At 38.4% G+C, this 16,351-nt stretch overlaps 1 protein-coding gene across 1 annotated transcript in view; it reads right to left on the bottom strand.

Annotated features, from left to right (window-relative positions):
• Nucleotides 1–16,351, bottom strand: part of fbn1 (fibrillin 1) — a 245,076-nt gene that overhangs the window by 100,827 nt on the left and 127,898 nt on the right. The window contains exons 16-20 of the mRNA XM_062963593.1: nt 15,514–15,636; nt 12,582–12,734; nt 5,037–5,090; nt 4,049–4,174; nt 511–636 (exon numbers count right to left, since the gene is read on the bottom strand). Of these exons, the coding sequence (XP_062819663.1) occupies nt 511–636; nt 4,049–4,174; nt 5,037–5,090; nt 12,582–12,734; nt 15,514–15,636 (582 nt within the window). The remainder of the gene's footprint in view (nt 1–510; nt 637–4,048; nt 4,175–5,036; nt 5,091–12,581; nt 12,735–15,513; nt 15,637–16,351) is intronic.

Raw genomic sequence — 16,351 nt, 5'->3', positions numbered from 1 at the left:
TGGTAGACTGAACTTAAAACAATCATTATCAAGGCATCCTTTTAAAAACAAAACTTCACTTCGCTTCACTTTATTTCTTAATTAGTCGCTCTCCACCAGAGTGCTCCGAGCGACTTACAATTTAAAATATCATTATAAAAACATTTATGTAAAACAATATTTTATATAAAACAATATAAAAATATTTGGCTGTTTGGTTGTGCATTTAAGTAAATCAGATCTATTTTGCCAAATAGTCACTGTTGAATGTTTTTATGTTGAAACATTCAACAGTGACTATTTGGTAAAATAGATCTGATTTACTTAAATGCACAACCAAACAGCCAAATCTTGAGTGCTTTTACAAAAGCGCTCAAGATAAAACACTTACAAGCTGCCTTAAATGGAAGTCATCCCCAAAAGCTGGCAAATAAATCCACATATAAGATGATCCAAATGCAACTCCAATGTCAGGATCATTGCAAAGAAAGCTCTAAACAGATCCGGGAACTTAGAATAATGTAGAATTACCTTCACATGTCTTTAAATCAGGCTTGAACACAAATCCCTTGGGGCAAGTGCAGGTGAAGCTTCCTGGGGTGTTCCTGCATTGTCCGTTGTCGCAGAGCAATTTGTTCACGGCACATTCGTCAATGTCTGCCAAAAATAATCAGGAAGATCAGCGGTTTACATCATTTAGGATCAAAAGATTTTATACTCACGAGAAATCATAAAACAAGTCATTTTACAAGTAGATAATAGGCATGTCCGATCGATGAAAAAAATGTTTCAATTCTCGTTTCTAAAGTAGGGGGCGCTGGTGCTTCGATATAGAAAGTATTTCCGATTTTTTCACCCCAAAATTTTGGATATTTCCGAAAATTCGTAATGATTCTAAATGTTTCTAAAATGGCAGACGCGCATGTGCAATCGCTACACACCAGGCTTGTATGGCAATCTTCCATGTGGACGCAGAGGACGTTAGCCCCCACCTTTGCGTCCATCGTGAAAGCTTCTGATTGGCCGGTTAGCGGCAACCATGTTAGGCTGCGCTAAACTCCCATTCAAGGTAGGTTGCAGAAAAAAAAATGTTTTTAAATATTTTAAAAAATATATTTTAAAATTATTTTGGGGGAAAAAATTAACGAAACATTAAGAGACAATTAGAGAATGGTCCAACAATGGTTCGAATTACATTGCTGGTTGCGCTGTGAGACAATGTCTCGGAATGCGTATCCAAAAGCGAGAACAATCCGAAATAATTCCGATATACGATTCAAAACGATTTTTGGAAATGTCTAGTAGATAAGTTATGCTGATGAGGACGTCCCTCTCCACTTTTTAAAGTCAAATAAGAAGTTACTGGAGAAAGAACAAATATTGGGACATGGGGAGGTTTATAGCACTCTTTCTGACTGAGAAATTTGTATGTCTTTGTGACCCAAGAAAACAACTTATGTGTGATCAAAAGGAGGCTAAATGTTTACGACATTTTTTCACCCAGAGTAATGTGACATGGATGGGATGTAATCCCTTGGGTCAGAAGGATATGAGAACACTATCTTCCCAAGGCCTTTGATCCATAATTCACCCTTTCCCGTACCAACATTTGCAGGGTCAAAAGTGGGGGAGATGGCACTGTTTTGAAGGAAGTGGGATAGTTTCCCAGTGGGAGCGAAAAAAGAAATGGAATGGTTAGAATGACGTCAGTAATGGGATAAAGTCAGAGCAAACAAACTGAACCTCAATCCAGACAAGACAGAGGACTAGTGACAAAGTCTATGCTGGATGGATTTACATTACTGGGGAAATTTCAGTTTTTTAACTTGAATATACTTCTGGATACAGCCCTGACCAGGTTTCAGTCATGTCCAAGAATGAATCTGCAGTTAAAACCAGTTGCGCTAATTCCTCCTGGATATGTCAGATCTGGTTACAGTAACACAATCCTTAATGACATCTCATTTGGATTACTGTAACACCTGCAACATGGGACTGCCTTTGGAAACTGTTTAGCAACTGCGGCAGGTCCAAAACGCTGAAGCCAGAGGGCAGACTGGGGCTGGTTGCAGTAGAAACTATTTCAGCCACGACTAGTTCATTTCTGGGTATAATTCAAAGTGTGGTATTGACTTACAAAGGTAGGCTTGGGGAGGACATGGGAAAAACTCTTCTTGGTGGCTGCTCCCAGGTAAAGAACTTTTTATCTGACTAAATGTCGGGGGGATTTCTGGTTTGTGGAAAATGGAAAAAAGGCACAAAGGAGATGATGTCCTTTTTTATAACTTCATTCTCCGTAGTACCCTAAAGGCACCAGATCCTGTCAGGTCTTGGAAGCTTAACAGATCAGCCCTGGTTAGTACTTGGATGGGACATTGCCAGGTACTGTGAGCAATATTTCAGGGGAAGTAACTGGCAAAACCACCTCTAAGTAGTGAAAATTAGGCTTGTGCATAGATTCGGAGTGGTCGGTTTTCTTCGGCCAATCTGGCTTGTTCGGCTTGACCAGATGGCCGTAACGGTAAGAGCCCAACCATCACGTTTTTTCATCCATAATGGGACCACGTGGCAGCCAATCATGAGAAATATAGCAAAGATTTTTTTATAAAAAGAATAGTGTCCAATGCATATCAAAATAAATCTGTTAATTTCAGCTGGATCTTTTGTTCTGCCATCTAAAAATCAATGCAACTGGCAACAAGGAGAGATCAAAATGTATTACATAAGACAATGATGGGCAACCTTTTACACTTGGTGTGTCAAAATTCACCAAAAAACCTAGCATGACTTGGGTGGTGTGTCACTTCGAGGAAAAAAAAAACATAATTTCGCAATGTGTATAGTTTAAATAACAAAAATATATAATTGTAGTATATAACTGTATTTAATAAATCAAAAACTATTTACTACCATTATTTCCATGTACAACAATCTATGGTACCTCTTGCAGTTTCCACACTGATTTCTCTCTATTCTAGTTTCAATGTAGTCATGAATAATTAATAATATAATAATAATAATAATATAATATAGTAATAAAATGATAATATACTAGAATAATAATAGAATAGAATTATATATATATATATATATATATATATATATATATAGTGCATAATTCCCATGGAGTAAACAACAAAACCACTGGACCAATTCACACCACATTTGGCCACAAAAGACAGTCATCCAATCAATCTGCATGTGGCAGCAAAAATGGCTAGGCGTGTCAGTGCTGAAACACGTGTCATAGGTTGGCCATCACTGACATAAGACAAAATGCAATCTTGTATGTAAACCAGTTGTCCGTTTTGGAGGAGTGTTGGCATAACGTCACAGAATATCGAATAATCACAGGGCTGGCAACTCTGTAGGTTTAACAAATCCAACCCAAGCTCAGCCTATTCAAGGGAGGCCAAAATGTGGCTTCAACAAACCATCGGGTGTATTACAAAAACACTGAAACAGTGAGCTTTTTGCTTTTGCTTTTTGGTGTATTTCTTTGCCAAGTACTTTGCATTTTTATATCGCCATTTGTTCAGATTTTTTTTTCTTTTTTATATAAATATGGACATTTTAGCTTTGTTTTTGGTTTTTGGTTTTCTCTCTCTCCCTTTTTGATCCTTTTTAAATCTCAGTTTTCCCACTTTCTATACAATCAAATGTTCTCACTCTTTCAATGTTAATTTACTCTATCTTATAAGGTAAAACTTCAATAAAAATATATATTAAAAAAAAAACACTTTCAGAGCAAAAAAGCCACAGAAGACCCATGTAAGAAGCCATGTCACACACTTTAGAGGAAAGCAGGAACACTCACAATTCCTCCAGCCTATTTCCCAATGGCAGGGGAATTCCCTTCCAAATGCTGTGATCGAATTAGGACTTGGCAGGCTGGTGTTTGGGAGGGGAGGCGGGCAGACAGGAACACAAAGATGGGAAGGAAGCTTAAAGGTCAGGAGGAAACAAGACAGACAAATCAGAAACTCAAACTGGCACTCATACGGAACAATGAGGCACCATCTGGGAATGTGTTAAGATAGGGATACAAAGGGGGGGGAAAGGTTCATACCTAAGCAGTTTTTCCCAGATGAATCCACTTCGTACCCAAAATTACAGATGCATTTGTACATTCCAAGCATGTTTTCACAGATTCCGTTGGGACAGATGTCAGGGTCCAGAGCACATTCATTGATATCTATATATTAAAAAGAGAGGTTCAATACTAACTTTCAAGTCACTAATTGTGACACAACATTCCCTTGAAATCCAAAAACCCACAGCTTTTGCTTTCCGACACATTTTGCACCTTGACCCAGATCCTTGGGATTTTAAGATTTTATCTTTGTATGAGACTTTTTATGACTGTTTTATCGTTGTTTGATGTTTTATTGTTGATTGATTTATTGTATTGTTTGCGTTTGCTTTTATATTGTTTTTCCGGGCTTGGCCCCATGTAAGCCGCCCCGAGTCCCTTCGGGGAGATGGGGCGGGGTATAAGAATAAAGTTATCTATATATATAAAAGAGTGATGGAATCCTGGCAACCGCCAAAACAACAAAACTAAACACCCCACAACCTCAAAAATTGACAACACAACCCATCATCCACGCCTCTAGGTTGATACAACAAAAACAAAAGAAAAATAAAGTCCTAATTAGAGGGAGAGGAATAATTGTTTTTATCCAATTGCTGCCAGTTAGAAGGCTAAGCTCCGTCCACTTGGTCTCCTAGCAACCCACTCACCCAGGGGACAGGCAGAGTTAGGCCTCACTTAGGCCTCTTCCACACTGTCTATAAAATACAGATTATCTGATTTTAACTGGATTATATGGCAGTGTAGACTCAAGGCTCTTCCACGTAGCTATATAACTCATTTATAGTGGACTTAATGTCAGGGGAAAACCTTTACCCTTTACCTTAACTACCACCAATTCCTCAATACTTTATTTCCCATACCACCATACTTCGCCACAGCAACGCGTGGCCGGGCACAGCTAGTTATTATTATTATTATTATTCTTGAATGAAGGAATAATTTAGGTACAGTACACACTTACCAGTTCCGGTTGCTGTTATGCCTGGGCCGCTGCTACAAAGACCATGGTACTCATCTGGGGATGAAATCAAATCAAATCACACATTTTGTAACCAAGTTAATTATTTCACATTTATCTTTATCGTTTCTCCACCTGTACAACCTAGCTGTATTTCTCCTAGTGATTCAACCAGTAGGTGTACTTTTCCCCATTCCTTGTGATAATTTCTTTTCATGATTTTTATTGATAATTATTTACATGCAATTAAAATGAAAGTGAGAGGGAAAGGGGGGGGAAGAAAAAGAAGAAATAAAAAATAAAAAAAATTGAAAGAGGGAGGAGGGAGAAAAGAATAGGGGGAAGGTGGAGGTGATGATTGATGTGTTTCTTGTCGCCTTTAAAGAGGCCTTGGTCCTTCTCTAAATTTGTCGTTTCTGATGTTACTGTTCATCTGCTTCTTGTTCAATCTTGGCGGGCTTCTTTATTTTGTGTGTCGTATATTTATTTATTTATTTACAGCATTTATATTCCGCCCTTCTCACCCCGAAGGGGACTCAGGGCGGATCACATTACACATATAGGCCAAACATTCAATGCCTTTTAGACAAAGACAAGACAAACATAGGCTCCGAGCGGGCCTCGAACTCATAACCTCCTGGTCAGAGTGATTCATTGCAGTGATTCATTGCAGCTGTTCTCCAGCCTGCGCCACAGCCTGAGCCCTGTCCTTCATTCCTGTCCAGTCAGTTTCTCTCTTGATGTTTTTTCATTAAATACGTTAGTCTATCCATGTTTCTTATTTCCCATATCTTTAATATCCACTGGTCTGTTCTTGGTATCTCGTTTGATCTCCACCTCATTGCAATCACCAAGTAATTTAGTATCTTTTCTTCATTTTTTCCAAGTTTCGGATCTGTTATGCCTAGCAAATACAATTCTGGTTTCATTTGAAATTTCCGTTTCATTATCCTCTGGCATTCTTCATGTTTTTCTTTCCAGTATTTCTTTGTTTCGTTGCATGCCCGCCACATATAGTAGAACGAACCCTTGTTTTCTTAACATTTCCAGCATTTCGTTTGTATTTTATTGTTGTAGCGTCCTAATTGTTTTGGCGTGATGTACCATCTGTATATCATCTTGTATTGGTTTTCTTTCAGGTCTAGTGATGTTTCTCCTAGTAATTCAACCTGTAGATGCACCTTTCCCCATTCCTGGTGATATTTCTTCTAGTACAGTAGAGTCTCACTTATCCAATATAAACGGGCCGGCAGAATGTTGGATAAGCAAATATGTTGGATAATAAGGAGGGATTAAGGAAAAGCCTATTAAACATCAAATTAGGTTATGATTTTACAAATTAAGCACCAAAACATCATGTTATACAACAAATTTTTACAGTCGGCTTATACTTGAGTATATACGGTATTAATAGACATTAGGAGGCAGCTGCCATCAAACAATATGTCTCCTGAGGTTCTAAATTATCATGTTTTCCAAAACTTTTGTCCATAAAACCATTACTTGGAGTGAATAAGTACAAATGAGCCCCCAGTGATGCAATGGGTTAAACCCTTGTGCCGGCAGGACTGCTGACCTAAAGGTTGCTATACTAATAATATAATATAATGTATATACATATAATATCAATAATAATATTATAATGTAATACAATATAATAATAATACACTATTATAATTGTATATTATATATTACATGTAATATTACTAATAATATTGCAATATAGTGGTATAGTACAATACAGTAATATATAATGCTTATATTGTTCTATGCTAATACAGGAGAGTCTCACTTATCCAACATAAAGGGGCCGGCAGAACGTTGGATAAGCAAATATGTTGGATAATAAGGAGGGATTAAGGAAAAGCCTATTAAACATCAAATTAGGTTATGATTTTACAAATTAAGCACCAAAATATCATGTTATACAACAAATTTGAGAGAAAAAGTAGTTCAATACGCAGTAATGCTATGTAGTAATTACTGTATTTATGAATTTAGCACCAAAATATCACGATGTATTGAAAACACTTACTACAAAAATGCGTTGGATAATCCAGAACGTTGGATAAGCGAGTGTTGGATAAGTGAGACTCTACTCTAATTCAGCCAATAGATGCACTTTCCGCATTCCTTGTGATATTTTTACTAGTAAGTCAACCAGTAGATACAGATTTCAACATTCCTAGCTCTAACTTCTTCCAGATATTAATCCTGTTCTGTGAGTTTATGGATTATTTATGGAGGAGAAGAGAAACGAGCATGACAAAAGGAATAACTTTGGAATTGTTTGTATCAAGCATTGTTTGAGGGTAGAACTGCTAACCCAGTCTAAAACTACAGTAGAGTCTCACTTATCCAACGTTCTGGATTATCCAACGCATTTTTGTAGTCAATGTTTTCAATATATCGTGATATTTTGGTGCTAAATTTGTAAATACAGTAATTACTACATAGCATTACTGCGTATTGAACTACTTTTTCTGCCAAATGTATTGTCTAACATGATGTTTTGGTGCTTCATTTGTAAAATCATAACCTAATTTGATATTTAATAGGCTTTTCCTTAATGCCTCCTTATTATCCAACATATTCGCTTATCCAACATTCTGCCGGCCCGTTTATGTTGGATAAGTGAGACTCTACTGTAATATGAGTATGTAATATCATTAGAGAGTGAAAATACCATAGGAGCTATGATATACATAATTCTGTATTGCAAATACAGTAGATTCTCACTTATCCAACACTCTCTTATCCAACGTTCTGGATTATCCAACACATTTTTGTAGTAAGTGTTTTCAATACATCGTGATATTTTGGTGCTAAATTCGTAAATACAGTAATTACTATGTAGCATTACTGCATATTGAACTACTTTTTCTGTCAAATTTGTTGTATAACATGATGTTTTGATGCTTAATTTGTAAAATCATAACTTAATTTGATGTTTAGTAGGCTTCTCCTTAATCTCTCCTTGTTATCCAACATATTCGCTTATCCAACGTTCTGCCGGCCCATTTATGTTGGATAAGCAAGACTCTACTGTACATGGAAACTTATTCATATTTAGCATATATGAAGACTGTTTAAAATTGGGAGGATTAAAATTAGGAAGTTGAGTTCTCAATGAAAAAAATCACAAGAGCTGCAAGTTCAAACAATATGAATTTCTTGAAAAAAAGAAGCCCCACAAACCCGCAAATCAATAGCTGGGAGCTGCTATATTTTGCCCTCCATGAGCTGGCATCTTTAACAATAGGAGAGGTGTGCAAAGCAGCCCAGGAGAAATTGCTTCCACATGTGCAAATGTTCTGTTAAATTAATTCAAATACAAAACAGAAGTGAATGGCCTGGGGCCATCTCCGTTTACAAAACGTCTCAGCTCTACTGTGTAGTCGCAAAGAAGGAGCCGATAGCAGCAGACGACGGCACTGGAAAGGCCTTTTCCGGCTCCGACAACTTTTCCGTTGCTTTCGAACTAACGTGGCATGGAGCAAAACGGCGGACAACCATTCCTCTTTTAAACCCTGCGCATCAGCGAAAGCCATCTTAATTGGTTTCAAGTGATCCTCATCCTCTGTCTCTTTCACAAAACTGCCAATTAAAATAAAGGTTGGAAACGTAGAGGCTTCTCAAGGTAGCTTTCTCCTTAAAAACAAGCAGCCAGTTTCGAGGCTAGACATTCCAGAACATTGTTTTTCGGAGAGATTTGGCCAACAGACTCCATTAGTGCTTTTTAAAAGAAAAATCTCAACATTTACAGCAAACTTCCTTTTTGTCTTGCAAAAAAATAAAATTAACCATCTGTAATTTTCAGAACATATGTTGACTGCTTGGCTTGTTCCACATCCTTAGTATACATTCCTATTTTTCTCTGTTGTCTTCCACATCAACTGACTATATCTAGGGCATGGGCCTCTGTTAATACTGGTATGTATTTATTTCTGTCTTGCTTCTGATGAACAGTACAGTCAGTAGGCATGTCCGATCGATGAAAAAAATGTTTCAATTCTCGTTTCTAAAGTAGGGGGCGCTGGCGCTTCGATATAGAGAGTATTTCCGATTTTTTTTCACCCAAAAATTTCGGATATTTCCGAAAATTCGTAATGATTCTAAATGTTTCTAAAATGGCAGACGCGCATGTGCAATCGCAAAAAAAAAGGAACCGGGGGGGGGGGGGGGGCTTTTACAGGGCTCTCCCGCCCTCATTTATTGAGCTATCCTCATCAACCCTAGCCCCCACTTTTGCGTCCATCATGGAAGCTTCTGATTGGCCGGGGAGCGGCAGCCATGTTAGGCTGCACTAAGCTCGCATTCTAGGTAGGTTGCAGAAACAAAAAATATATTTTTAATTATTTTTAAATATATATTTAAAAATTTTTGAGGGGGGGGGGAAATTAACGAAACATTAAGAGACAATAAGAGAATGGGCCAACAATGGTTCGAATTACATTGCTGGTTGCGCTGTGAGACAATGTCTCGGAATGCGTATCAAAAAGCGAGAACAATCCGAAATAATTCCGATATACGATTCAAAACGATTTTTTGGACATGTCTAACAGTCAGTCCTACTCATTCCTGGGTCTGACTTTTGCAGATTGGATTGAAATAAATACATTTCAAAATTAATTGGTTTTGATCTTGTGTGCATTTTTACATGCATTTTAATAGCATCATGTTCTGTCTGTTTCAACTGTGTTGTACCCTGCTTCAAGCTGCAAGGATAGGCAGGTAACAAATATGTTATTATTATTATTATTATTATTATTATTATTATTATTATTATTATTACAGTAGAGTCTCACTTATCCACTTGTGTTTCATTGAATCTATGGTGCTGTCAAATCTAAGGCGCACCCCGTTTTGAAGCTTCAATGAAATATGATATACAGTAGAGTCTCACTTATCCAACATAAACGGGCCGGCAGAATGTTGGATAAGCGAATATCTTGAATATCAAGGAGAGATTAAGGAGAAGTCTATTAAACATCAAATTAGGTTATGATTTGACAAATTAAGCACCGAAACATCATGTTATACAACAAATTTGATAGAAAAAGTAGTTCAATATGCAGTAATGCTATGTAGCAATTACTGTATTTATGAATTTAGCACCAAAATATCACGATATATTGAAAACATTGACTACAAAAATGCGTTGGATAATCCAGAACCTTGGATAAGCGAGTGTTGGATAAGTGAGACTCTACTGTATCATCATCATCATCACCATCATCTCATTTAAGTCTCTCTATAGCCCAGAGCAACCTTCATCAGAAGTCATGCTGAAGAAAGAGGCTAGAGATTCCTAGAAAGAACAAATATTTAGATATTTGTGGTCCTCCAAAAGGATTCAGTTTCCATCAGATGTTGACCACAGAGTTGCTCTGGAGGTCATAAAAATTCCTAAAGAAATGTTTTCTCAGATTTTTTTAAAAATAGTGTTTTTTATTTCCCACTTTCACAGGAGTCCTGTGATCATAATTCCGGTGAATGCGGAGGCCTGACTGTATACTTTATCCTCAAAATCACCCTGTGAGGAATGCTAGGCTGAAATATAACACTGGCCAACACACATTTTGGTGTCCCAAGTGTTAGATTTGTTTCTGGGTGTATCTGACCTGCTGATTCAAAATATGGCACCAGTTTCCCCTATCGGTTCTAGTTTTTGAGATACAAAATATATGACATCTACGTGAACCTGCTGACCAAAAGGTTGGTGGTTCGAATCCGGGGAGTGGAGTAAGCTCCCGCTGTTAGCCCCAGCTTCTGCCAACCTAGCAGTTCGAAAACATGCAAATGTGAGTAGATCAATGGGGGAAATGGGGAAAGGTGCTCCATGCATGGAATGCATCGCCAAAAGAGATCAGGCAATCCCCTACATTATCCAATTTCTGTAAGGAACTGAAGACCTGGTGGTGTCGGCAGGTTTTTGAGTAATTACATTGGACTACCACCGATTTCTGGGCCTGAATGTATTGTACAAGATTTCCCTAGCCTAAAATGATACATTTTAATATATTGGTTTTATAGTTCCCATCCCTTGATCTGGTCATGTAAGTGTGATTTATTGTTATAATTGTATTGTTTTACTTTTTTTAATAATGTGTATTATGCTGTTATGTAATGTTTGTGTTTGCTTTTATGACTGTAAACCACCCTGAGTCCCATCCGGGAGATAGGGCGGTATATAAATAAAGTTTTATTTATTATTATTATTATGCAGTCATGCCGGCTACATGACCTTGGAGATGTCTACGGACAACGTCAGCTTTTCGGCTTAGAAATGGAGATGAGCACCAACCCCCAGAGTCGGACACAACTGGAGTTAATGTCAGGGGAAAAACTTTACCTTTATCTACCAATCGGCATCTGCTTGCCCAAGGAAAACCATGATAGCCATATCTAAGAAATTAGAGCTAATGAGGTCTATTCAATGGCATTTTCTGAATTAGTTCCCAAATAACGCCAGGCCTAAAAACCAAGACACTGAGAAAAATATTTTTGTGTGTTGGGCTGTGTAATTATTGTTCCAGTGAGCTTCACAGTCGAGTATGCATTAGAACAGGGGTCCCCAAACTTTTTAAACAGGGGGCCATGTCACGATCCTTTGGACCATTGGAGGGCCGGACTATTGTTGGCCACTGAGCAATAATAATTAATAACAACAACAACAACAACAACAACAACAATAATAATAATAAAAAAGAGGGTTGGCAGAGACCCTTTGAGTCCAATCCCCTTCTGCCTCTGTGCACCAAAAGCACAAGCACAGCATCCCTGACAGATGGCCACCCCGCCTCAATGTTAATAATAATAATAATAATAATAATAATAATAATAATAATAATAATAATACAGGGTTTTGGAACACAATACTCCTGACCTCACAATCGTGTTAAAAAACAAAGTATGGATTGTCGATGTAGCAATCCAAGGTGACAGCAGGATTGAGGAGAAACAACTAGAAAAGCTGACACGATATGAGGATTCAAAGATCGAATTACAAAGACTCTGGCACAAGCCAGTCAAGCTGGTCCCAGTGGTAATCGGCTAAAGACCTTGGCCTGCACTTAACACAATCGGTGCTAACAAAATTACCATCTGCCAGCTGCAGAAGGCCACCTTACTGGGATCTGCACACATTATTCGCCGATACATCACACAGTCTTAGACATTTGGGAAGTGTCCGGCGTGTGATCCAATACAACAGCCAGCAGAGTGTCTGCTGTGGACTCATCTTGTTGTGTTTCAAATAATAATAACAACAACAACAACAACAATAATAAGGGTTTTAAGAGAAGAAGAGACCCCTTGGGTCATTTAGCCCAACCCCCTTCTGCCCTTGTGCCATGGGGGGCCGGATAAATGGCTTCGATGGGCCGCATCCGGCCCCCGGGCCTTAGTTTGGGGACCCCTGCATTGGAATCTCAATCCAAGCCCCAGTCCAACCGTTGATCCAATACTACACCACACCAGATTTCATTACACCAAATGTTTGAGAGCTAATGACACAATTCCATTTTAGATAAAGTCACACCGCACCTGAACTCTGTGCAGGACAAGGCTGACAAGGTTCCCCAAAGGCGTAGTCGGTGCTGGCGCAACAGCACTCCGATTTAGTAACTGCACCAGATAATGGCTTGACACATTGGCCTCTTCTGTATTCGCCGTAGCATGTGCTCCGCATATGTGTATCTAAATGGAAAGAGTAGAGAGTCGGCTGTTAGATGGAATCGAAAGCACAAATAACGAACCCTGAGTCCTCATATTGGAAGAAAGGCAGGATAAAAATAAATATGTGTGTGTGCATGTGTGTCAAAATATATATGTATGTTTGTAACACAAAGGCTCCTATATGGGCTGGCGGATCTGAACCAAACTTGGCACATATCTATATATATAAAAGAGTGATGGCATCACGGCGACCCACAAAACAACGAAGCTACAAGCCCCCCAACCTCGAAATTTGACAACACAACCCATCATCCACGCCTCTAGGTTGATACAACAAAAAGCAAAGAAAAATAAAGTCCTAATTAGAGGGAGAGAAATAATTGTTTTTATCCAATTGCTGCCACTTAGAAGGCTAAGCTCTGCCCACTTGGTCTCCTAGCAACCCACTCAGCCCAGTGTTAATAAAAGAATAAAAAATAAAATAAATACAAATAATACAATAATAATAAAATAATAAAAAACACTAAAAAATTAATACAATCAAATACTATAACAAAATAACTAAAAACAATACAACAAAATAATAAAATATAATAAATAAAAAAGATAAGTTACAATAAAATTAATTAAAAAAATACAAATAACGTCAAATAAAAATTCCACAACAACTTTTAATCAATACCACCACCACTTTGCCACAGCAACACGTGGCCGGGCACAGCTAGTCTATATATATAAAAGGGTAATGAAATTTCAGCCTAGGACAAAACAACAAAACTACACATCCCAGAAACACTAAACTTGGCAGCACAACCCCTCATCCATGCCTCTACGTTCATACAACAAAAAGAAAAGAAAAATAAAGTCCTAATTAGAGGGAGATAAATAATTGTTTTTATCCAATTGCTGCCACTTAGAAGGCTAAGCTCTGCCCACTTGGTCTCCTAGCAACCCACTCAGCCCAGGGGACAGGCAGAGTTATGCCTCACTTAGGCCTCTTCCACACTGCCTATAAAATACAGATTATCTGATTTTAACTGGATTATATGGCAGTGTAGACTCAAGGCCCTTCCACACATCTATATAATCCATTTATAATGGACTTAATGTCAGGGGAAAACCTTTACCCTTTACTTTAACTACCACCAATTCCTCAAGACTTTATTTCCCATACCACCATACTTCGCCACAGCAACGCGTGGCCGGGCACAGCTAGTACCTTATATATGGTAACAATAAATAACTTGTCTAACAGTATGGAACTTGGGGGTTAAATCTCCTCTATAATCAGTTGCGAACAAATGCACTGCTGCCTTCCCCTCCCCTTTGCTTTCATTGAAATCTTGAGCTGTGGAAAATATTTATTGTTGCCAAGCAAACAGACTTGTTATTTCTCCCCATGGTCCCATCCCCGCCAACATTTCACAGATGAAAACGGAGACATGTGTGGCCAAAGAACACCAGAGTGTGGTCAAGATGGCAACTGTTATTAATGGGGAAGAACATACAAGAAAGGAGAGGAGGCAGCAGTTTGCTTTTGCCTGAGTCTACAGGGAAGGGCAAGACTCATTGGAGGACAAACTACCTTTGCATATTATTGAACTCTTTGCAACCTTTCACATTGATAGGTGCTACAGAAAGTCGGTGTAAAGAAGTGTGTGTTTTTGTTTTGATTTATGGATGACATGTTTGTTTGTTTTTGTTTTAGAAGTCATATTTGGCTATGTTTAAAATGGGTAAGTATTGTATTAAAGTTAACAATATGTGGGGGAAGGTAACCAGCTCAGCATTCTGAGGCAGGTTACCATAGCAACGGGGGCGGAGCCAACCGCCGTTTGAAGAGAAAAGGAGGGAATGTTTTAAACCCAGTTCAGTCTGTGATTATTAGTCACAGGAGATAGACTGGTTTCAGGTTTAGAGAAACCAGGGAAGTTCAAATCTTAGTCTGTGATCTGAGAGTCACAGGAGATAGACTGGTTCCAGATTAAGGAAACCAGAGAAGCAGACCTCTAATAGTGCCAGACTAAGCAAGTGGGGTGACTTGTTTAGGGTTATTTATAGAGGCTAAGAATTAAAGGGAAGTAATCTCAGTAGATCCAAGTGATCAGTTAATAGTTTGATTGAAGAGGAAAAAGTATTTTGGAAGTTGGAACACCTCAACATCTATTTGTAACATTTATTTAAGTGCCTTAACAAAGTTATAGTAACCACAAGCTCTGTACATGAAATAAACTTCTTTTGTTCTTTAAACCATCTAAGTCTCTGTCACACCTATATTCAAACTAAGTCACGATACCATCTAAAGCAAATAAGAAGAATTAAAAAGAATAAATTATCCTCTGCCTGACATCTCCAAAATTGGTGGCAGCGGTGGGATAAAAAGATTCCTCCCTACCACACATTTTCGCAGTCGGCATGGGCAAAAACCCTTAAAATGTGGCACTTTTTGTGTCGGCAGGTTTTTGAGTAATTACATTGGACTACCGCCGATTTCTGGGCCTGAATATATTGCACAAGATTTACCTAGCCTAAAATGATGCGTTTTAATATATTGGGTTTATGGTTCCCATCCCCTTGATCTGGTCATGTAAGTGTTATTTATTGTTTATAATTGTATTATTTTACTTTGTTTAATAATGTGTTATTATGTTGTTATGTAATGTTTGTGTTGTTTTTATGACTGTAAACCGCCCTGACTCCCATCCGGGAGATAGGGCGGTATATAAATAAAGTACTATTATTATTATTATTATTACTCCAACACCAAATTGTGACCCTCGGCACAGTGAACTCATCTTACCAACACACACGCGTCCATCCAGCCCCACAGCAAGGCCCGGGAAACATTCGCACCTGAAGGAGCCATCGGTGTTGACGCAGCGCCCGTTCATGCAGATTCCCGGCGTCTCGCACTCATCGATATCTGCCAAAGAACGAAACAGGTTTCATTAAAGGAATTTCAATTAAGCAGTTCCGTTTATTTCAGCCGAGATGTGGCTCTGACACACAGTTTTATCCGCAGGATATCCAAGCAAAGCAGAAAGAGGAGTCCAGTTTCAATGAATGATTCCCGAGCAATAAGTAACTTAAAACAACATTAGCTCATCCCGTGAAAGGTTCTGCATCATTCAGAGGAAAACGTCCCTTTTCCTGAGTAGGGTCATTATTAAGTCCTCTGAATTGGATCGTCTTCTTTTTCCAAGGGATACATTTCCATGCAATCCCTGGAGGACAGTAATTCAAAAATCAAACAAGACATATACAGTAAAGATATAGGAGGAAGGAAAGGAAGGAGGGAGGAAAAGCATTTGTATAATGTTTCACAAGAGAGCAAAATCTCTCTTTTTCTGCCAAGTTTCTCAGAGGCCCGGTTCTCAAGGAATTGGGCAGGCGATCCCAAAAAGTTGCCTAACAGACGACACACGCCAGGGATCCAAGGAAAAGGTCAACAGTCCAGAAAGTCTCACAGAGGTTGTGAGTGAGCTCTGCAGACTTCCTAGCAATGCTTAATAATAATAATAATAATAATAATAATAATAATAATAATAATAATAATAACAACTTTATTTTTATACCCCGCCCCATCTCCCCAATGGGGACTCGGAGCGGCTTACATGGGGACCAAGCCCGAAACATCT

This window comes from Anolis carolinensis, unplaced genomic scaffold (genome assembly GCF_035594765.1).
Source record: "Anolis carolinensis isolate JA03-04 unplaced genomic scaffold, rAnoCar3.1.pri scaffold_11, whole genome shotgun sequence".
NCBI classification, from domain to species: domain Eukaryota; kingdom Metazoa; phylum Chordata; class Lepidosauria; order Squamata; family Dactyloidae; genus Anolis; species Anolis carolinensis.
This window is presented reverse-complemented; position numbering and strand designations above follow the sequence as displayed.